At 57.4% G+C, this 20,018-nt stretch overlaps 4 protein-coding genes across 9 annotated transcripts in view; 2 read left to right on the top strand and 2 right to left on the bottom strand.

Moving 5' to 3' along the window:
- Positions 1-25: 25 nt before the first annotated feature.
- On the bottom strand, positions 26-6,228 carry GCDH (glutaryl-CoA dehydrogenase). 4 transcript variants are annotated; one of them, XM_045991931.1, is made up of 12 exons: positions 6,065-6,228; positions 5,859-5,988; positions 5,734-5,769; positions 5,296-5,439; positions 5,090-5,152; positions 4,629-4,799; positions 3,793-3,922; positions 3,495-3,711; positions 2,888-2,991; positions 2,470-2,595; positions 1,993-2,153; positions 26-551 (listed from the first exon to the last, which is right to left on the bottom strand). In XM_045991931.1, exons 2-12 carry the CDS (start codon positions 5,947-5,949, stop codon positions 478-480), a joined length of 1,317 nt encoding a protein of 438 aa, XP_045847887.1. In that variant the 5' UTR covers positions 5,950-5,988; positions 6,065-6,228; the 3' UTR covers positions 26-477. The 4 variants fall into 4 exon arrangements, with proteins under 4 accessions (XP_045847887.1, XP_045847889.1, XP_045847888.1 ...); XM_045991933.1 differs by lacking the exon at positions 5,734-5,769; XM_045991932.1 differs by lacking the exon at positions 6,065-6,228 and having other exon boundaries at positions 5,859-6,058.
- A 4,860-nt stretch (positions 6,229-11,088) lies between these two features.
- Positions 11,089-14,724, top strand: KLF1 (Kruppel like factor 1). Its single transcript, XM_045991603.1, has 3 exons — positions 11,089-11,197; positions 12,017-12,863; positions 14,058-14,724. Exons 1-3 carry the CDS (start codon positions 11,111-11,113, stop codon positions 14,231-14,233), a joined length of 1,110 nt encoding a protein of 369 aa, XP_045847559.1. The 5' UTR covers positions 11,089-11,110; the 3' UTR covers positions 14,234-14,724.
- Positions 14,725-15,382: 658 nt separating this feature from the next.
- On the top strand, positions 15,383-17,957 carry DNASE2 (deoxyribonuclease 2, lysosomal). The gene is made up of 6 exons (XM_045991310.1): positions 15,383-15,760; positions 15,880-16,057; positions 16,146-16,224; positions 16,533-16,697; positions 16,787-16,984; positions 17,403-17,957. Exons 1-6 carry the CDS (start codon positions 15,666-15,668, stop codon positions 17,765-17,767), a joined length of 1,080 nt encoding a protein of 359 aa, XP_045847266.1. The 5' UTR covers positions 15,383-15,665; the 3' UTR covers positions 17,768-17,957.
- A 168-nt stretch (positions 17,958-18,125) lies between these two features.
- MAST1 (microtubule associated serine/threonine kinase 1) overlaps positions 18,126-20,018 on the bottom strand; it is a 30,136-nt gene continuing 28,243 nt past the window's right edge. For 2 of the 3 annotated variants that reach the window (XM_045991937.1, XM_045991938.1), the window contains exons 26-27: positions 19,651-19,838; positions 18,126-19,547 (exon numbers count right to left, since the gene is read on the bottom strand). In XM_045991937.1, coding sequence (XP_045847893.1) covers positions 18,289-19,547; positions 19,651-19,838 — 1,447 coding nt within the window. In that variant the 3' untranslated portion in view covers positions 18,126-18,288. The remainder of the gene's footprint in view (positions 19,548-19,650; positions 19,839-20,018) is intronic. The other variant, XM_045991936.1, reaches the window with a different exon arrangement.

Here is a 20,018-nt window from a genome sequence, read left to right as displayed (position 1 = left end):
TTAAATGTGGCCCAACACCCTGGGGTCACACATGCCGACTTTATTAGTCTTTTACTCTCATTCTGCTCCAACATCCAGCATTAGGCATTCACCCCCAAGATGGGAGGGTCGGAGGGCACACAGTGAACTCCCGGAGTGGGGGGCATTTGCTCAGTCAGACACCAGAGGCTGCCTCCATGCCACTCTCCTTCCCTCTTCCTGCTCCCGTCAAGAGAAGCTTCTGTTCCAAGATAAGTGGAATCCATTCCCGTCCACAGTTAAAAGTGGGTTGAGAAACTTGGTACAGAGAGTCCCATCTTCTTTTTAAGGAACACATTTGAATGACTTCAAAGGGAAAATTTTGATAATTAAGAATCAGTGTCTCTCACTTCCCACTATAAAAATTGGCTCCATCTGCCACCTCCCTGAGTAAGCTCAGAGCACAGCACTTCCCTGCGAAGGAGCTTGAGACCATCTGGGCTCCCGGGTGAAGTATGTTCACTTGCTGGCCGTGAACGCCTGGATCCCTGTGATCGCCCTTCCAAGGATCAGAGCATGAATGTCGTGAGTGCCTGGACAAGACAAATACAGAGTCGGTGTGGAGTCTGAACAGCTCACAACCTCGCTTTAACGTCCGTCCTCATGTCCCTTCTCCCCCCAGGCTGCTACTTCGGAAGAACAGGCCCACAAAGATGGCGAATTCTGAGAGTTACTGGGAGCGTCCCCTCTTAGTGACAGCCACCAAGAGAAGGCTGAGGCCACCACTGGCGCCATGCTGAAACAATTTTTTCACAGTTCTGTAATGCGTCTTGGCAAAAATTAAAAAAAAAAAAATTAAAAAAAAAAAAAAAAACAACCCAACAAGGGTCCTTGTGCCAGACCCAGAACTTCAAGTCCAGCCCCGGCCATGGGCCCAGCTTCGGTGCTCCCCACACTTGGCAGATTCATCCCACCCAACCCTGCACAGCTGGTTAAATGTTTGATTTTCAACCCATTCATGCTTCTTTCCCTGTGGGATAGGTCAGGCCCTTTCTTATCCACAGAAGAGATGGGAAAGCAAAAATCAGGTAAACTGCCTGTCCCAGCTGATCTCCGCCATCCTAAAGCCACCGTGGCGTATCCCACGTCCCCCTCTCCCCAGGCTGGGTAACATGTCAGGGCCCTCAGTGCTCTCCTCTGCTCTCAGTTTAACTGGGTGAAGAGATACCGCCTCCCTTTCATGGAGCAAAATAATTATGTTTACTTCCCAAAGTGCCAATCTGACCCCATCCCTCCCCTGCGTAAAACTCCCTGAAGGCCCTCCTCTGCTTGTCCTCCGGGTCATCCCCACACCGGTAGTATCCTCCCAACCCTCCGTCTTGCTGTTTCTGGAATGTCCCATCCAGAATAGCACCCAGAAGCTGTTTCACTGTCCCAGGGGGCTACGCTTCCTTTCAGGCCTAACGTGGTCCCACTTTCTCCCCAAGACGAGCACTGTACCCCTTTACATTTCTCCCTATTTCTGCCTGGCTCATACGAGATGGTACTATTTTTTCCTTTTTTTTTTTTTTTTTTTTTTAGCTTTAAATGATCTTTTTCCGTGTCAGTTTTCCCATGAGGAAAAGGATTTGGGGCTCCATGCAAGTTACAACCAGTCACCAGGTGTAGACACCCCAGCCTGACCGTGATTTGTCTTTTTTCTCTTAACATAAAATGGGGTGGTGATTCCTGTGTGTAGCTGCACGTTTGCTCCCGGGCACCCACCAGCTCACCAGGCACCGTGCCCCAAGCTGGGGGTGCCCGAGGAGGTTGCAAAGCCCTGGGCAGCATCATGGGAGAAAGGGCTGAGAGCATGTCACTGCCACAGTCCCTGTGTGAGCCACTCCAGATGAAACGCAGCGGGACTTGCCCCAGGTCACACTGCTAGTGATGACAGCTGGGAGGAGGACTCAGGCCTGCGGTCCCCACTCTTCTCCTCTAGACAGTGAGGCCTCTGGGACACTCACTGCACCTCCCCCAAGACCCAGCACCCACCTTCATAGGTGTTCACGGCCTCCAGGTTCATGGCATGGCGGATGACGTGATACTCATCAGAAATCCCATTCCCCCCTAGTATGTCTCGAGCCTGGCGGGCGATATCCAGAGCCTTCCCACAGTTATTCCTCTTCAGCAGGGAGACCATTTCCGGAGTGGCCCTGGGAATGGCCCAGACATGTCACAAGTCTGGGATCACAAAGAACTGATCCCAGAAGTCCCTAAGCCCTGAGCCCACCCAGCCAGGGGAGAAGATTCGCCAAGTTCTAGTCACAGCAGCAGACACTGAGCTCCCAGTAAGGGACAGGGAGGCAGTCCTGTCCTATTAAGGCCAAGAGGGAGAGAAGGGACAGGTCCCCAGGGGCCACCAGGGAGGAAAGACCTTTCTCCCCAGTTCCAGCCACCACCACGTCCAGCAGGGGCTCAGGGTCCCCTCCTTGCTGCCTACCCCCTGCTCCCCCAACACACAGCCCCTACTTGTCTTGATCCTTCAAGCGGCCAAGCTGCAGGCAGGCGTGAAGGCCCAGCGTGATCTCAGTAAGCATGTCTGCCAGCTTCTTCTGAATCAGCTGGTTCCTGGCCAGCGGGACGCCAAACTGGATCCTAAGCGGGGAAGTTCAGGGTTAAGGGTGGGCATGCTCACTCCCCAGTTCAGGAAGCCTTCCCAGGCTGCCTCGGCCCTCACTGAGTTCACCTTGGCCCTGTCACTGCTCAGCGTCACCAACGTCACTGAGCAGTTGGCCCCTCACTGCTCAGAAGGACTTCCCAGACCATTTCACCCAGTGGGCAACTTAAGTCTGATAGGCAGGAGATGAGGAGTCACTGGTAGGGTGAGCGATGGAGCCCGCGCCCCCCCGTCACGCCCCCCAGGAGATCTCACGGCAGCCCCACACACCTATCCAGGCTGTACTGCCGGGCTGTGTGCAAACAGAATTCGGCGGCTCCGAGCACGCCCCAGGCGATGCCAAACCGGGCATTGTTCAGGCAACCAAAGGGCCCCTGTAGGGTTGAGAGAGAGGCCTCAGCCCCACCCAGGAGCTCCAGAGTCCCGAGCAGAACTAACTTACGTAGGGGGAAGTCCCCTCCCCAGATGTGCAGTCACTGTAAACAGAGGCTTTCAGGGCAGCCATTTCAATCACACACGGTCCCGGCACCATAGGTCACACACACGCAATTCTACCCAGCCCAGGACCTGGGTCCCAGATGCTCAGATCTAGGGGATGATGTAAGGAGACAGAAAAGAGCACATGTATCAAAGGATTAAACTGGTTCAGGCCCGGATGTGTCCTTGGCAGAGCCAGGATAAGCGAAATGGTCACGCCCAAAGGGCAATTTCCAAACATCAGTGAGCCAGGCAGAAGCTCTCAGAATCCCTCGTGTGTGGGCTCCTCAAGCACAGGGACTGTGTCTGGTCCCCAGCTGGGTCCCCAGCATGGGGCCTGCCCAAGGAAGCCGCACCAGCAGGTGACCTGCTACCAGTTCCCAAGGTGGCCGCCGCTCACCGCCAGACCAGACCCATCAGGCAGCACATTCTCCTCCGGCACCTCCACACTGTCCATGACGATCATGCCGGTGGACGAGGCCCGCAGGGAGAACTTGCCCTCAATCTTGGGGGCTGAGAGGCCCCGCATCCCCTTCTCCAGCAGGAAGCCCCGAATGCAGCTGTCTTCACACCGAGCCCATACTACAAACAGGTCGGCCACAGGTGAATTGGTGATCCTGGAGGAGGGAGAGGCAGTGAGGGTCTGGCCACCTCCCTCCTGCCCCTGCCCACCTGCCTGAGACACCCAGGCCCCTCACCAGGTCTTGGTCCCACTGAGGGTGTAGCTCCTGTTGGATGGATTGTGGCGCGCTCTGGTCTCCAGGCTGCCGGGGTCACTCCCATGGTTGGGCTCTGTGAGTCCAAAGCAGCCCAGGAGCTCCCCCTTGGCTGCAGGGACAAGACAGGGTCACAAGTCTGCCTGTCCCCCACTCAACTCCTCAAATGAAAATTGTCAGCCTCCCCATCAAGTCAGGCCAAAGGGAGACCCAACTCTGCCCCTATGGCACTCTCAAGTGGTGTCAGTGTGTGGGAATAGCCTCCCACCCATTGTTCCCAGGCCACAGGAACAATGCCATGATCGGGAGGGAGGGGCCCCACAGGAGCCAGGAAAGAACGAACCTGTCTTGAAGGCAGTGAAAAGGAGTTAAGCAGGAGGAGGAAGGGTGGAGAGGAGCGGTTCCACTGAGGGTACAGATATGCAAAGGCCCAGTGGTACATGTGGAGAATGCCAGCTGAGTCTGGCTGAGGAGAAGCAGTCAAATGGCCAGAGGTGAGGTGGCAGGGTCAGCAGAGGCCTGCCTATTCCTGAGGGGCCCGGTGGACCCGGTCAGGAAATTAACACTTTGAACTTTGGGCTGGGATGGGGACACACAGCGTATCAGGAGAGAGATGATGGTAGTAAGAAGTGGGCAGAGTGAAGAGAGACCCAGGAGGAAATATTCAGGGGGGACGAGGCCCACAGTCTGGCAGAGATCTGGGTAGCCACTGGAACTATCCTAGGAACAGAAGGCAGGCTCTGGAGACAGTCCCATCCCTAAGTTCCAGACCACTGAGATGGTCTTCCTTCCACCAGGCTCAACAGGCAACTGCTCACCCAGCCGGGGCAGGTACTTCTCCTGCTGCTCCTTGCTGCCATAGGCGTAGATGGGGTGCATGACAAGGGACGACTGGACACTCATTGTTGACCTGTAGCCACTATCCACCCGCTCCAGCTCTCGGGCCAGGAGCCCATAGGCCACAGACGACACTCCAGCACAGCCATACCCTGGTGGGAGGGAGGAGGAAGGAAAACAGGGCAATGGGAGACAAAAGTCCCGCCCAGCTGGGACCAGTGTGATTCTTGGGGCCCAAGAGACAGGACTATACAGGGGTGCCCCAGGAGGGGGCACCAAGCTGGTCCTAGTTTGAAGGTTTATTCGTTTTTCCTCACAGCCACTTTCATATGGAGGAATAACAGCCTCGATTTGCAGCCCGGGAAACTCAGGCTCAGGAATAAGCAGGGGCTTTCCAGGGCACAGCGGGGGCTGCAGAGTGTGGAAATAAATCTGTCCCTACCTTTGATGGTGGGCCCCAGCACACCAAGCTCCCCCATTTCTGAGATGATCTCTCGGTGAAAAACTGCAAAACACAGATGCCCAAACTCAGGCCCAGCCCTAGCCCACTGCAGCCCCCATCCCAGGGACAGAGGGGGCCCGGGACCCTGCTAAAGCAGGCAGAGCTGGTGTGCACAGGGGAGGGTGCCCACCCGCACACCTCAGCACCTTCGTTGCGATTGGCCAGCAGGATTCGGGGCATGAGGCGCTCCTGGCAATAGGTGCGGAAGGTGTCCCTGATGAGGATCTCATCCGCTGTCAGCTGCTCCTCCAGCACCAGCGGGTCCCTCCAGTCAAATAAAGGACGCGAGGCTGGGAGAGGGAGCAGAGAGTGGGAGAGGACTTGACTCGGCCCAGGCCACCCAACCACCGCACCCTCCTCTCCTGGAAGGCTCAGCCCCACTCCAACGCTCCCAACTGGCTCCTGGTGATGTGGGCAGTAAAGACCACTGGCAAGACGGCATTTCTCCGGGAAACTCACCGTCTCTAGCCCTGGCCACGCCCTGCCTCCCCTCCCGGGCAGCCCTCGGATTCTGGGACAGAGCCCACCCTGGGCAGACAGTTGGACAGGGGCCGCAGACGCCCGGCGCAAGGAGGGGTCCTTACACTTAGTCGCTCGGTTCTGTGTCTTCCCGCCCTTTTCTGCAAACACAGGACGAAAAAGTCACTCCGGAAAAGTCCCCCGAGCCACCAGTTCCACCCTCCCCACCCTGCCCCCGACCGGCACTGACCGGTCTGCGCCGCCGCCGACCCCCACCCGCGCAGGAAGCTCAGGCCTGGTCCCCGGGTCAGCAGCCGCTCGGAGAACCTTCTCAGAGCCATTTGGGCAGCGGGCGGGCAAGCACAGCAACCACGGCCAACCTGGAGGAGCAGGGACGTCAGGGCGGACTGGCTTCCACAGGCAGGCGCGGCCCTGGCGCCACCGACAGATGCTTACCTGGCGCCTCTCGCCTCACCCTACAGTCCACAGTACGACAGGCAAAATCATCTGACTTCTGGATGGGGTGGGAGGGGCGGATGCCGAGTGGGGCTTCTCATTGGTCTGTGCTAGGACCCCCCCCCCCCCCCGCTCCTCCGCGGCTCTGCCTTTTAAAAGGGCCACGGCAGCCTTGCCGTGGCATCGTGAACGTCCGGGCCAGGACGCGTTAGCAGCTTTAAGAAGCAGAACAGGGAAGGGGCGGAAGGTGAGTGCGCCAAGCCAATTGGCCAGCTGTGTTCCTGTTCTGATTGGCCCTAGGAGGGGGCTCGGCCCACTCTTGATTGGTTAGTTGCAGGGGCCGTGTGCCGAAGGATTCTGGAGTTAAACGAGGAAATCGAGGCACCAGAAACGAGTCCTGGGAGCCAGGAAGGCAGACCTTGATGTCTCTCCTCTAATGGCTGCTGTGGGGAGCAGGTGGAGAGGCGGGCTCCTGTGGGCGATCGCAGCCCAACCTACCTGCCAGTCCGTTCTAGGAAGCACGTGTGGCCATGAACGACCGTGTGTGTGACTTGGGGTGATTTCCGTGCTCTGTTGCTTCTTGCATCTCCGTGTGTGATGGTGCCGGACCGACTATGTATTTGTATGCGGGTGTGCCTACGACGTTGTGGGGCGGTTGACTGTGGCCGGTTGTATGCCACTGTAACTGGCTGTGGCTGTGTGCCTGAATGTCTTTGCGGTTTCTTGTAGTTGTGTGTAGTTGTAAGCTTGTGTATTGGTATTCCGTGTGATCGTCTGTCTGTATGTATGACTCTGTACTGTGATGGTTTTCTCTCTAGATGTGGCTGTGATTTTTGTGACAACATGACTGGATATTTGTGTGTATGTCTGTGTGGTTGTGTGCCTCCATGTGTCAGTGTGATTTGGTCTATGTGCACTTGGACTGGACTGTGAGTGTGATATGAGTATATGCCTGAGTGAGTGGCTAGACTCACCTAGGTCACTTTTTTTTTAAAGATTTTATTTATTTATTTAACAGAGAGAGAGAGAGAGAGATCACAAGTAGGCTGAGAGGCAGGCAGAGGGGGAGAGGGAAGCAGGCTCCCTGCTGAGCAGAGAGCCTGATGTGGGGCTCGATCCCAGGACCCTGAGATCATGACCTGAGCCGAAGGCAGAGGCTCAACCCACTGAGCCACCCAGGCACCCCATCACCTAGGTCACTTTGATGAGCATTTGAGTGATGTGCATTTGAATCTGGGTGCCCTGTGCTTGACCATCTCTGTATCTAAAAGGCACATATCTAGCATGACATGGCCTTTTCCCAGGTGGGGAAAGTAAGGCCCAGAAAGCAGAATGATCTTGCTCAAGGTTCCAGTAGGTCAAGTGCAGAGCAGGGATGAGTACTGGGATCCAGCCTGGTTTCCAGGCCAAGCCACTCCCTGCCCACCAGGAACTTGTCTCCCCATATCAACATTCTGACTGTGTGTGTATCATGTTCTACCTCACATGCCATCTCTGAATGAGTGTGATGGGACTAACAGTGGGATTGTCTTCTGAATGTGGTCACTGGCCTGACTGCCCCCAAGTGCCTGGGGCCTGGGTATCTCTAGACCCTCCCACTTTCTGGGCCCTTCTTGCCCTTAACATCCATAAAAACCTGTTTGAGCCCTCCTCCTCACACCTTAGGGAGTCCATCAACACCCTGAAATGCCCCTGATTCTGCATGGCTCTCATTCTTCTGGTCACCTCCCTTCTCACGCAGCCAGTGGCCTGTCTCCCCCACCCCCTTCCTTTCCCCAAACCTCCCTACCCTGAAGCTGGTGTAGGGTGTCAGAGGGTGATGTCGGTATCCGTACCAGGAAACCCAAACTGAGGTTCAGGCCTTGACACCCCGGGATGTCTGTCGTGCCTCCAGGCCACAGGCTCTTAGGGGACAAATGCTTCCAGCCAAATGCCTCCCTCTCTCTGGACCCTTACCTTCTTGCCTCCCGTTTTAGAGCCACACAGGCCTGTTTGGTGCCTCATCCCAAACCAAGGAGATCTCTCCCCAAGCGAGACTCTGCTTTCTTCTCTAGCAACCCACTAATTCCAGCCATTTTATTTTACTGAGGCAAAATTCACATAACATAAATGAACCATTTTATTTTTTTAAAAGATTTTATTTATTTCTCTGAAAGACAGAAATTACAAGTAGGCGGAGAGGCAGGCAGAGAGAGAGGGAGGAGGAAGCAGGCTCCCTGCTGAGCAGAGAGCCCGATGCAGGGCTCGATCCCAGGACCCTGGGATCATGACCTGAGCCGAAGGCAGAGGCTTTAACCCACTGAGCCACCCAGGCGCCCCTGAACCATTTTAAAGTAAACAATTCACAAGCATTTAGCATTCATGATGCTGGGCAACCACCACCTCTGTCTAGTTCCAGAACATTTCCTTCACCCCAAAAGGAGACCCTCTACCCATTAGCAGTCACTCCCCATTCCTCCTTCCCCTGCTTCTGGCAACCACTAATCTTTTAGTCTGCATGGATTTGCCCGGATATTAAATGGACTCGTATGTGTGATTGTTTGTGATAGACTTCCTTTGCTTAGCATGTTTTTGAGGTTCACCCACGTGATTATATATTTAGAATGTCATTCCTTTTTTTTTTTTTTTTTTTTTTTTTTTTTTTAAAGATTTTATTTATTTATTTGACAGAGAGAGATCACAAGTAGATAGAGAGGCAGGCAGAGAGAGAGAGAGGGAAGCAGGCTCCCTGCTGAGCAGAGAGCCCGATGCGGGACTCGATCCCAGGACCCTGAGATCATGACCTGAGCCGAAGGCAGCGGCTTAACCCACTGAGCCACCCAGGCGCCCTAGAATGTCATTCCTTTTAATGGCTGAAAGATATTTCACTGTATGGACAGACCACATTTTGTTTATCCATTTATCTGTTTGTGGACATCTGGGGTGTTTCTACCTCTTAACTATTGTAACTAATGCTGCTATGAACATAGTGTACAAGTATTCATTTGAATGCTTGGGTTTTTTTTTAAAGATTTTATCTATTTATTGATCAGAGAGAGAGCACACAAGCAAGGCAAGCATCAGGCAGAGAGAAAGGGAGAAGCAGGATCCCCGCTGAGCAGGGACCCCGATGTGGGACTCGATCCCAGGACCCCTGGATCATGACCTGACCCAAAGGTAGATGCTTAGCCAACCCCCAGGTGTCCCCTGAAAACCATTGTCAACTCTTTGATGTATATACCTAAGAGTGCAATTGCTGGGTCATATGGTAACTCTTGTCCAACTTTTTGGTTATTTAACTTTTGGAAGAATCATCAGACTTTTCCGCAGTAGCTACATTTTCCATTCCCCCCAGCAGTTTACGGGGTTCCACTTTCTCTCTCTGTGGCCCTCATAGTGGGTGCGTGAGCTGGCTTCTGTATTACTTGCTTCCCCCTCCCCTTATCGCCCATGAAAATATTTTGCCTTTTTGTGCAATGTGCAACTTTTGCGATGCACCAACTCTGATTGTGCGTCTGTGGTAACATGTGCCTGGGCAGGGTTGTGTGTTTTTCCCTATCGGAGCGTTTGATTCCATGTTGGCAGGGTTGTCTGTCTTTGACTGGCTCTGCCCCCTACGGTTGGGCATTGGTAACTATGCAATCATGTGACCAATGACAAACTGTGACAGTGACAGGGGGCGTGAATATGTGAGGTGGTAGGTTTCACATGGTGAATGGTTGTGTCTGATGTGTAGTTGTGTGTGTGAGTGAGTGGTTGTGTGCTGCTGTGTGTTTCTGGGGCAGTTGTGATTGTGTCAGTATCCATCTGTGTGAGGGTGAATTTTATGTCTGAGAGACCGTGCGACTGTGATACAGTCGTGTAACAGACTGTATAATACAGACTGTGTAACCAATGTGGTGTATAGCTGTGTTTTTGTGTCTGGAAATTGGGTGTCTGTGCCGGGTCTACAGGATATGCAGACACGCAATTCCATGCACAGGGACTATATGGTCTGTGTGACTGGGGGACCAGGAATCTGGGTCACTACGTAACCACCAGTTGTGTGTGGATGTGACCGTGAACTAGATGTCTATGGTGTGTCCCTAGCATCCACCTGGACTCCCAGGGCAGAACAGTGGAGGTCCCTATGTAGAAGCTTGGATTCCTCCCCAGTATGGGGCAGCAATCAAACAGCAGCCAGACCCAGAGCGGGGATTGCTAAGGGGCTCCTGCATATCATCAGGTATTTCCTGTGGCCTGATCCCACCATCTTATTTCACCCAGCAGAGGGGGTCACTTCCCCTGCCCCAGCCCCATCACACCGGAGCAACTGTGGTCATGGCAGCCTCCCCCTCCACAGGGCCTGACTCCTCCCAGCCCCACCCAGAGGGTCCACGGTCAACAGCAGCAGCGGATTGGGAGGGGCTCCTCCTGGCACTGGACTCAGAACCCGGGAACTCACAATCCAGGCAATTTCAAACCCACCCAGTGTGAAGCTCCAGCCCCCGATCCTCCCACTCATCGGGAACAGAGCTTCGGCTGTTCTGGGCCCCCACCTGATAGCGGCCTCCAACATCTGGGGCGTCTGATAATGCTTGGCTTGGCAGGGACTTCATGCCAAGTCCCGCCATCAACATGGTCGCTGCTGTTTATTGGGGAGGGGGAGAGCTACAGGGCCCCGGTCACAGCAAATAGGGTCTCGAAGTCCCTTCCCAGGATCCCCATTCTGCCTATCACCCCTTCTATAGGAAGGTAACTAAGAGGCCCCCCTTAGTCTCTCCTTTTGTGGAGACGTAGTGCCTCGCTTTACCCAACACCTGAACCCTCGACTTCTGAGCCCCCCAGCCCCCGAACTTGACTTGGCTTTAGATCCAGGGTCAGTCCTTAAGGCCCAGCCCCTAAACAGGCTGAGATGAGGTCTCTTCCCCAGAAACAGTGACCCCCGCCTTGCCTGCCTCTTATCAGGGGCTGCAGCCAATCAGTAGAGGGCAGAGAGGAGCCCTCCAAGGGGCCATTGGCGTCTCAGAGCCCACGAGGCCACAGAGGGAGAGGAGGCCTGAGGCCCAGGGTGGGCACCAGCTGGCCATGGCCACAGCTGAGACCGCCTTGCCCTCCATCAGCACGCTGACCACTCTGGGCCCCTTCCCGGACACACAGGAGGACTTTCTCAAGGTGGGGCCAGGTCGGGTGTAGGTGGGTGGGCTGCGGTCCTGGGCTGTGGTTAGAGCTTGGGAGGGGCCAGGTGGGGTGTAGGTGGGTGGGCTGGGGTCCTGGGCTGTGGTTAGAGCTTGTGGGGTCTAGTCTCCGTCTTGCTCTGAATCTTAGCTAAGACTGGGGGTCCTCAGTCCAGGCCAGGGCTCTGAACTTGGTCTAAGGACCTATTCTTGTCATATAAAACTGAGGTTTGGAGGGGCACCTGACTGGCTGAGTAGGTAGAACGTGCAACGCTTGATCTCAGGGTCGTGAGTTCAAGTCCCATGTTGGGCATAGAGCTTACTTAGAAAGAAAGAAAGAAAGAAAGAACTCTGAGGTTTGAAGCTGAACAGTGCAGCAGTCCACAGTAAGACAATCCCAGATACCAGGGGGAAACAGCATTGCAGGAAGTTAATCTTGGGAATTAATTTTGGGGGGGGGGTCCAGGGAAGGAGAGGGAGGGTCTGGGGGAAACTGAGGCAAGGATGCCCCTCACCCAGCCTTCCATGCCTAACTCTGCCACCCCTTCCCCCATGCCTGAGTGTGGCTCCAGATAATGTCAGTCTTATCTTGGGTCTCCAGCCAGACCCATAGACTTCTGTCCCTGGACTTGGAGGGGGGCTGGAGGGAGTGTGCTGTGTAAGGGAGGGGGACAGACTGACATGACAGACAAGCAAACAAGACCCCTTCCCAGAGCCTCTGGCCAGCCTGCCCCCATCAGGGCATCCAGCCCTCTCCATCTCTGGGCAGGGTACCCTGGTGTCCACCGAAGCCTCACGCTACCGGCTCCCTCCCCAGTGGTGGCGCTCTGAGGAGGTGCAGGACTTGGGTCCGGGACCCCCTGATCCCACCGGGCTGCCCCTCCACGTGACGCCAGAGTCGCAGGACGCACCCAGGGAGGACGAAGACGACGAGAGGGACTCGGCCACCGCCTGGGATCTGGATCTCCTTCTCACCAATTTCTCGTGCCCAGAGCCCGGCGGCGCGCCCCAAACCTGCGCTTTGGCGCCAGGCGAGTGCTCCGGGGTGCAATTCCCGCCGCCGCCGCTGCCACCCGAGACTCCCAGCCCGTATGTGGGCGGCCCAGGGCTGGTGGCTGGGCTCTTGGGTCCCGAGGAGCACCCGGGCTGGGCACGCCCGGCCCCAAGAGCCCCGGCCCCGGATGCCTTCCTGGGCTCAGCACTGGGCCCCGCCCCGGGCCCAGCCCCCGAGCCCAAGGCACTCCCGCTGCAGCCGGTGTACCCCGGGCCAGGTGCGGGCTCCGCCGGCAGCTATTTCTCGCGGACCGGGCTTTCAATGTCCACGGCGCCAGGCGCCCCCTACGGGCTGCTGTCCGGGTACCCAGCGCTGTACCCGGTTCCGCAGTACCAAGGGCACTTCCAGTTCTTCCGCGGGCTCCCGGCGCCCGCGCCCGGCCCCACATCACCCCCTTCTTTCTTGAGTTGTCTGGGACCCGGGACGGCGGGTGCGGGACTTCGGGGAACGGCAGGAGACCCCGGAGGGATCGCGGACGCCGCGCCATCCAAACGCAGCCGGCGATCGTGGGCGCGCAAGAGGCAGGCGGCGCACACGTGCACGCACCCGGGCTGTGGGAAGAGCTACACCAAGAGCTCACACCTCAAGGCTCATCTGCGTACGCACACAGGTGAGGGAGCGGGGCACGGGGGCTAGAGGATGGGTCTCAGGAGCCGCGAGTGGCTGGGGAGCTGGAAAACCCGAGCAGGTGGCGGAACTAAAGCAGAATTTCGGAGCCACGGGCAGGGCAGAGGGAGCTGGGAGCCAGTCTAGGACCTCGGGAGCCCGAGAGGCAGCATTGCGGGGGGAGGGTGGGGGCAAAGAGACAGCCTGGAGAACCTGAGGAGCGTTTCAGGGAACAGACGGGCTAAGACCTGGGCAGCCGAAGGGCTAAAAAGCAGAAAAGCCTAGCAGGTGACAAAGGGGGCGGGCTAGAGGAGGGACTGCGGAGAGGGAACAAGCTTAGAATGCTAAGGGCGGAGTCAAAGACAAAGGTTTCAGGTGCGGGGCAAGCGGAAGCCGAATTAGCGGCCCAGAGTATAAAGCAAGGGCTGCTTTCCAGGGAGGCGGAGCCAGACTGTAGGGGGCGTGGCGGTACGCAGCGGGAGAGGCAGGGCCAGAGTCAGTTTCCGGAGCCCAGATGCAAAGGCAGGTCCAGAAGGATAGAGGGAATAGCTGGGAAAGGAGGGTGGGCATGGGAGGAGAAGCCGGCTCCCAGGGATCCTAAGACGGGGGCGGGGCTGTGGAATAGAGCTTGAGGGGAGGAGGAAGGGTGAGTCCTGAATTTAGGAGTGCCCAGAGAGGGTAGGGCCTTGTGTGCAGTGCTGTGCAGAGACGCAGGTAGAGAGGCCAGGAGTAGCATAGGGAGAGAACAATCACCTGGGATATGGCCTGGATTTCGAGGCTCAAGGGCCAAGGCCGGGGCAGGTTGAGGGGCGGCGGGCAGAACTGGGCAGCAGCTGGAGGGTGCTACAAGGGAGGGGCTGGAACGCAGGGAGCCAAACCAAGGACAGAGATGGCTTTAGGACTCAGAGGCGGGATAATAGGGAACAGGAAATGAAGCCGATGGAGTAGGGAACACGACTTGGGTCCAGGAAATGAGAATGGGTTTGGCGCCAAGTGCAGGTACTGAAGGGTCGAGGTCGCAGAGGCCGGATGTGGGTGCAGAATCAGGGCCTTGCCCCGAGAGTGGGCGCCTCTCTTGCCTCATCCTAGAACCGACCAAGGCTGAGCAAAGAAGTGCGACCAGACGCAGAGGCAGCCAGGGGAGGGGTGGGGCAGACAGGGGTGCCCAAGGCTTCCACATCCCCCATCCCCCCCCCAGGGGAGAAGCCATACGCCTGCACGTGGGACAGCTGTGGCTGGAGGTTCGCGCGCTCAGATGAACTGACCCGCCACTACCGGAAGCACACTGGACAGCGCCCCTTCCGCTGCCAGCTCTGCCCGCGCGCTTTTTCACGCTCCGATCACCTGGCCCTGCACATGAAGCGTCATCTTTGAGACCCGCCCCAACATTTGGACCCTTCCTGGGGGTTGGGGATGGAAGAAGAGCAGATCCACACAGGGTGGTTTTCCCTCAGATGGACCCTTTCCTGGATTCGCGCGGCCCCACAGATCCACCCAAAGATCAAGGACTGGCCCATAGACCTGGGGGAGCCTCCAACCAAAGATCCCTCATGTCCTCAGTCGCAGAGCTACACGGAGACATCCAATGGTCCCATAGATACAGCGAGACAGAGACAGACCTCCAAATAAACGGACTCAGTTGGACACTCAGACATTTCGGACAGAGAGACAGACCCTCAGAGAGCTGGACCCTCAGACCAGCTTACAAGAGGCCCTGGGCAGTGGGAGTGGTTGTGGGGTGAAGGTTCCCGGAGACTCTGGGCCTAGAAGGGGGGCTTCACACCGTGGCTAATGAAGCCCTGGATAGTGGCTGGATCTGCTGTGAATGGTTATGGGTCCTGTACCAATACCCCTTCCAGATAAAGGCTTTCAGCGTTGGCCCGACTTTGTGGGTTTTGGGTGCTGGAAGATGGGAGGAAGCTTTACTTTCAGGGGTGAGATTGGGGGCCATACACACCTTCACGACATCATGTAAACTTCAGAGACTCCTCTTGGCACTGGAGGCTTTGCCTTCCCTCCCCACCAAACCCCGAGTTTAGCCTAAATAGTCCTTGTCTCCTGCCTTGAACCCCGGGTACATTCTTTGGGACCTCAGCCTTCAGCCCAGCCCCAGAGCCCCATCACCCTCCACCGTGACCCGATCCAAAATCTTCCCTTGAATATAGGTGCTGCCGAAGCAAGCACAAACTCCCCTCGAATAGCTAGCTCAGGCGGGCCCCAGGAAAACATGTGGAATGAAAAGGGGGAGGACCAGGAGCACAAGCGCCCCTTAAAAGAGCAAAGATCACAAGAGGTAGACCTCAGGCTGTAAGACAGAAAAGGAAAAAAAAAAAAAAAATCCAAGACCGCTTTTGACCCAGGAGCCGGAGCAGCGCGGTACTAGCGGCGAAGAGCGGTTTGAGACTAACCACAGTAGAAACAGACAGAGGCGGGGCCTAGCAGAGGGATGTGAGCTATGATTGACCCGGAAAGGAGTCGAAGGCGGGAGAGGGGGGGGAAACCATGTGGCCGTGGGAGGCGTGGCCTGAGCCTTACCGGTGGGTGGAGCTTATCAAGAGTTGAGTCTGCCGGAAACGGGAGGCGGTGTCTGAGGGGAGTGACTGTCCGAAAGGAAGCCCCGCCCCCGGAGGCCCAGGACTGACTCAAATCTCAGCTTCTCTGTCTCGCGGGCAGTCTCCATCCTCGTGAGGTTCCGGCTGGGGTTCCCAGGCCTGTCTGAGGAACTGAAAGTCGTCTAGGGGCCGGCCCGGCCCAGCTCGTGACCTGGCGTCCCGGGCCCCAACACAAGATTCCTCTACCCAAGGGCATGGCCATGCTGAGCCCGCTGCTCCTGGCCGCGCTGCTGTGGGTCCCTGTAAGGACCCTGACCTGCTATGGGGACTCGGGGCAGCCTGTGGACTGGTGAGTGCGCAGGCACCGACCGTCGCCCGGGGTGGGCCTGGGGGCTGCTCCGCAATTGGGTGAAGCCTGGGGTTCCCCGTCTTCCCCTCCCTCCATTTCTCCCATTCCTCAACTCTAAGGTTCGTTGTCTACAAGCTCCCAGCCCAGAGCGGGCCCGGGGATGCCGCGCAGAGCGGACTGCGATACAAGTACATGGATAAGGACTCGGGAGGCTGGCGCGACGGCGCGGGGTCCATCAACAGCTCGGCTGGGGCCGTGGGCCGCAGCTTGCTGCCGCTGTACCGGAACGCCAGTCAGGTGAAGGGGCGCCTGGGCGAACCTGGAATAAGACTCTAGGACCCAGCCTGGGGGGAAATTTCAAGTTGCCCCATCCATCTCCCCTCAGCTCGCCTTTCTGCTATACAATGACCAGCCACCTAAACCGTGTAGGGCTCAGGACTTGTCTAGCCGGGGGCACACAAAGGGTGAGTCCCAGGTTGGGGCTGGGGAAGGGCTCTGGTGTTCCTATGCATTTTCCCCAGCTAACCCCTGCCCTGCCCAGGGATGGGGTAGTGGAGGGGGTGCTCTGTCAGACTCTGAACATCTGCTTCCTTATTATATTGTTTTTCTTCTTGACTGCAAGAATTAACAGCTGCAGAAACTGAGCTCAGCAGTGGTTTTGACACTGCCCACACCTTCTCCAGGCCCCCTGCAAACAGAGGGTGTTCCAGGTGGCACACGTGCTTTTGGGGTTGCCTTAAGCAGTCCTCCTGACCCCTGTCTTCTGGTTCAGGTGTGCTGCTCCTGGACCAAGAAGGGGGCTTCTGGCTGGTCCACAGTGTTCCGCACTTCCCACCACGTACCTGCTCTGCTGCATACAGCTGGCCTTCTAGCGCCCGAACCTATGGGCAGACCCTGCTCTGTGTGTCTTTTCCCCTCACTCAGTTCGGGAAGATTGGTGAGTGTGGACAGGGAGGCAAAGTGAATCCCTGATTCCCAGACCAGAATGTGGAACAGTCCCTCATTTTCTCTACCTTTGCCCTCCAGGCAGACAGCTGACCTACACCTACCCCCTGGTGTATGACCACAAGCTAGATGCCACCTTCGCTCAGAAAGTCCCCTATCTGGAAGATGTGGTCAAGGGCCACCATGTTCTCCATGGCCCCTGGAACAGCAGTATAATGCTCACATCCAAGGCAGGAGACACATTCCAGAGCTTTGCCAAATTTGGAAAATTTGGAGATGGTAAGTCCTGAAGTTGAGGGTTGCAAAGCTCTTTTTCTGCCAGAGGGGGTGCCTGGTGTGTCCATGGCTAAGGGCCATGAATAAGATCAGGAATAAGGACTAGGACTCTTTGAGAACCACAGTCGATGAGAGGCAGACAACTAACAGACCTGGGTTCACATATTGGTTTCTGGCTATGTGATGTGTGATTTAACCAGAGCCCCAGTTTAACCCATCTGAGAAATGGGGACACTGGTGTCTACTTTAACAGATTGTTATGAAGTGATGCCTATAAAGCATTTAGTAAGGGCTATTAGTTTTAATGTTGTCATTCCTTGTGTCTCCAGGAATTGACAACTGAAGAAACTGAGCTCAGAAAGGAGAAGTGGTCCTAGCAATGACCCTGACCCTGTCCATGCCCTTTTTCCATCCTCCACAGACCTGTATTCTGGCTGGTTGGCAGAAGCCCTTGGCAGTAACTTGCAGGTCCAATTCTGGCAAAACTCTCATGGCATCCTACCCTCCAACTGCTCCAGGCTCCAGCATGTGTTGGACGTGACCCAGATAGCTTTCCCTGGGCCAGCTGGGCCAGCCTTCAATGCCACAGAAGACCACTCCAAGTGGTGTGTAGCCCCAGAAGGGCCCTGGGCCTGTGTGGGTGACATGAATCGCAACCTCAGAGAGGAGCAGCGGGGTGGGGGCACATTATGTGCCCGGCTGCCAGCTCTATGGAAGGCCTTCCAGCCTCTGGTGAAGGCCTGCAAGCCCTGTGGGGAGAAGAGAACATTCTCTCCAGGAATCTGAGCAGAGCACAGAAGAGCTAAGGCTCAGAAACCTCTTGGGACTTCAGCTTGATCCCCAGTTTAATGCCTAATTGTGGGAGCTTAACTATGTGCCTTAACTTGTAACTCCATTTACTCATCTGCCAAATGAGAATCACAATACGTGATTCAGGACTGTTAGGACTGTTGAGAAATAAAAGGAAATTGGTGGACGGGGCTATTAACCTTTTTCTTCAAGTGGGGACTGGGACAACATTACAGCCCCTCTTCTCTCCCTGAAGGTCTGGCGACAGCTGGTGCATAACTGAGACCCGAAGTAGGACCACAGGAAGGGTATACCCTTGTGTGGACCCAAGACTCACCTCCCTTCTCGATGGTCTTCAGGCCTCGAGACGCACACAGGCAAGGGGCAGAAACACAATGTCTTGCCCCGCCAGGGGTGGGGTGAGCCCCAGAAAGCTCACACAGCACAGACACACTTTATTTATATGTGTACATATGTATACAGGTGGCTGTACAGAGCAGGGCCAGCGGCCCCCTCGGCTATGGGCCTGGAGGCGTGGGACAAGGGGCACCTTTTTTGGTCAGGCCTGCTGGGGGTATAGTTTCAGCAGGGCACCGGGAGGTCAGCCCCACCTCAGGCTTGGTGGCTGGGACCAAGAGGGAAGTGGGTGGGACTGGGGGCCCTGCACTGCTGGGCGCGTTCTTTGTGGGGGCTGGGGAGGGGGCTGGGGGTTCTGGAGAGAGTTTGGGGGAGGTGGGCTTGGAGCGAGGCCCGCTCAGCGTGGTCCGCTCCTCCACCACCTCCAGCACCCAGCACTCCCGACCCCGGGAGACCTCAGGGGCAGGAGGCGCCAGGGATGTGGATTCCTGCAACCCTTTGGAGTCTGCACCAGGAGGCTGGGGTGCCACGGCCTTGGCCCCCGGACGCACAGGCTCTACGACAATTGGCACTGGGGGTGTGCCTGCCTCACCCGAACTGCTGCGCCTGCCGGTCTCATGTTCCTGCACTGGGCTCAGCGCGGCCTTTGCCACAGCCCTGGCCACCCCACCCACTCCATCCTCTGTCTGCACGCTCTGGTGCCGTGTGCCGCTGGGGTCCCGCTCCAGGGTCCGGCCCCCCGGGGTCGTCGCACGGGGTGGGGTGCAGGCCTCAGCACCACCCGGAGACTCCTTCTCCTTACTGGACACCGCAGGCCTGGGGGCGCCCTCAGGCAGCAGTGGGTCCGCGCCCAAGCTCAGGGGCGACTCTTGGCGGCCCAGGCGTCGGACAGCGACCTGCCTAGGTGTGCCAGGGCCCTCGACTGGGGGCGTCTCGCCGTCAGACTCGGCGAGGCTATGCAGTGCCAGCTCGCCGTGGAAGTCCTTGCGGAAATCCGGGTGGCCCACCTCGAGGCTGTGTTTGCGCAGTGCGCCCTTCTTGTCGGCACCCAGCGAGGCTCCCAGCTTCTCTGCTGACTGCACGCGTTTGAGGAGTGGCGACCGCGGGGGCTCGGCACTCTTGGGGCGCGGGCGCACCACCGGCGGTGACGAGTGCAGCTTCGCAGGGAAGCTCTGCGTCGTGTGCGAGCTGCCCACCGTGTGGCCTGGCAGCGGCGGCGGCGATGCCTGTGTCGGGGACGGCGTGTGTGCCAGCGGCGACAGCGGGATGTTGCCGGCCGACTTGCAGCGCGCAGAGCGGTACTGTCGGTGCAATTTCGGCGATAGACCGTGCAGCGTGCTGGGCCGGATGTGGTGCGACGCCGACGACGCTGGTGAGTTGGGCGTGCTCGAGGCCGGCGAGCTGCTCTGGGAGGAGGCGCCTGCGGGTGGGCGAGAAGGGCTGTCGCGCGCTGCGGGCACAGCCAGGGCACAGACCCGCCACCCTGCGCCGCTCGGCCCGCCGCGCGCAGGCGCAGAGCGTACCTAGGTAGGCGGAGTCGGGCGTGGAGCGGTAGCTGTGGGTAGGCGAGCGTGCAGGCAGCCCGTGCGTGGGCGAGCCCGGGAGGCTGTCGCTGGACGACAGCGACCGGTTCAGCGACGACAGCGAGCGGCTAGTGTGCAGCAGGTTTGACTGCTTTGTGATCTTGCGGAAGAGGGAGCTGCGCTTCTTGCTGGGGGACAAAGAGGGGGCCACCTACCCTTCACCAAGTTCCAGAACTCCTGGCTTCCTTCCGCTTTAGGGCCGCAAGTCGGCCCCTGGGGACCGCCCACCCCTCCTAGCCCCTCCCTCTCCAGCTGCCACCCACCTATCAAAACTGAAAGAACTTCCTTTGACGCGGGTCCCATTTGGC

Source organism: Meles meles, chromosome 20, assembly GCF_922984935.1.
Source record: "Meles meles chromosome 20, mMelMel3.1 paternal haplotype, whole genome shotgun sequence".
NCBI classification, from domain to species: Eukaryota; Metazoa; Chordata; class Mammalia; order Carnivora; family Mustelidae; genus Meles; species Meles meles.
This window is presented reverse-complemented; position numbering and strand designations above follow the sequence as displayed.

Excerpts from the sequence above, each read along its gene's own strand:
- GCDH (XM_045991931.1), bottom strand. The coding sequence starts at position 5,949 with ATGGCTCTGAGAAGGTTCTCCGAGCGGCTGCTGACCCGGGGACCAGGC. Across the intron at positions 5,770-5,858 it reads GTCGGCGGCGGCGCAGACCG|AAAAGGGCGGGAAGACACAG; the intron begins GTCAGTGCCGGT and ends CTGTGTTTGCAG. Across the intron at positions 3,712-3,792 it reads CTCAGTGGGACCAAGACCTG|GATCACCAATTCACCTGTGG; the intron begins GTGAGGGGCCTG and ends TCCCTCCTCCAG.
- KLF1 (XM_045991603.1), top strand. The coding sequence starts at position 11,111 with ATGGCCACAGCTGAGACCGCCTTGCCCTCCATCAGCACGCTGACCACT. Across the intron at positions 11,198-12,016 it reads CACAGGAGGACTTTCTCAAG|TGGTGGCGCTCTGAGGAGGT; the intron begins GTGGGGCCAGGT and ends CTCCCTCCCCAG. Across the intron at positions 12,864-14,057 it reads TCATCTGCGTACGCACACAG|GGGAGAAGCCATACGCCTGC; the intron begins GTGAGGGAGCGG and ends TCCCCCCCCCAG.
- DNASE2 (XM_045991310.1), top strand. The coding sequence starts at position 15,666 with ATGGCCATGCTGAGCCCGCTGCTCCTGGCCGCGCTGCTGTGGGTCCCT. Across the intron at positions 15,761-15,879 it reads TCGGGGCAGCCTGTGGACTG|GTTCGTTGTCTACAAGCTCC; the intron begins GTGAGTGCGCAG and ends CTCAACTCTAAG. Across the intron at positions 16,058-16,145 it reads TGTACCGGAACGCCAGTCAG|CTCGCCTTTCTGCTATACAA; the intron begins GTGAAGGGGCGC and ends ATCTCCCCTCAG.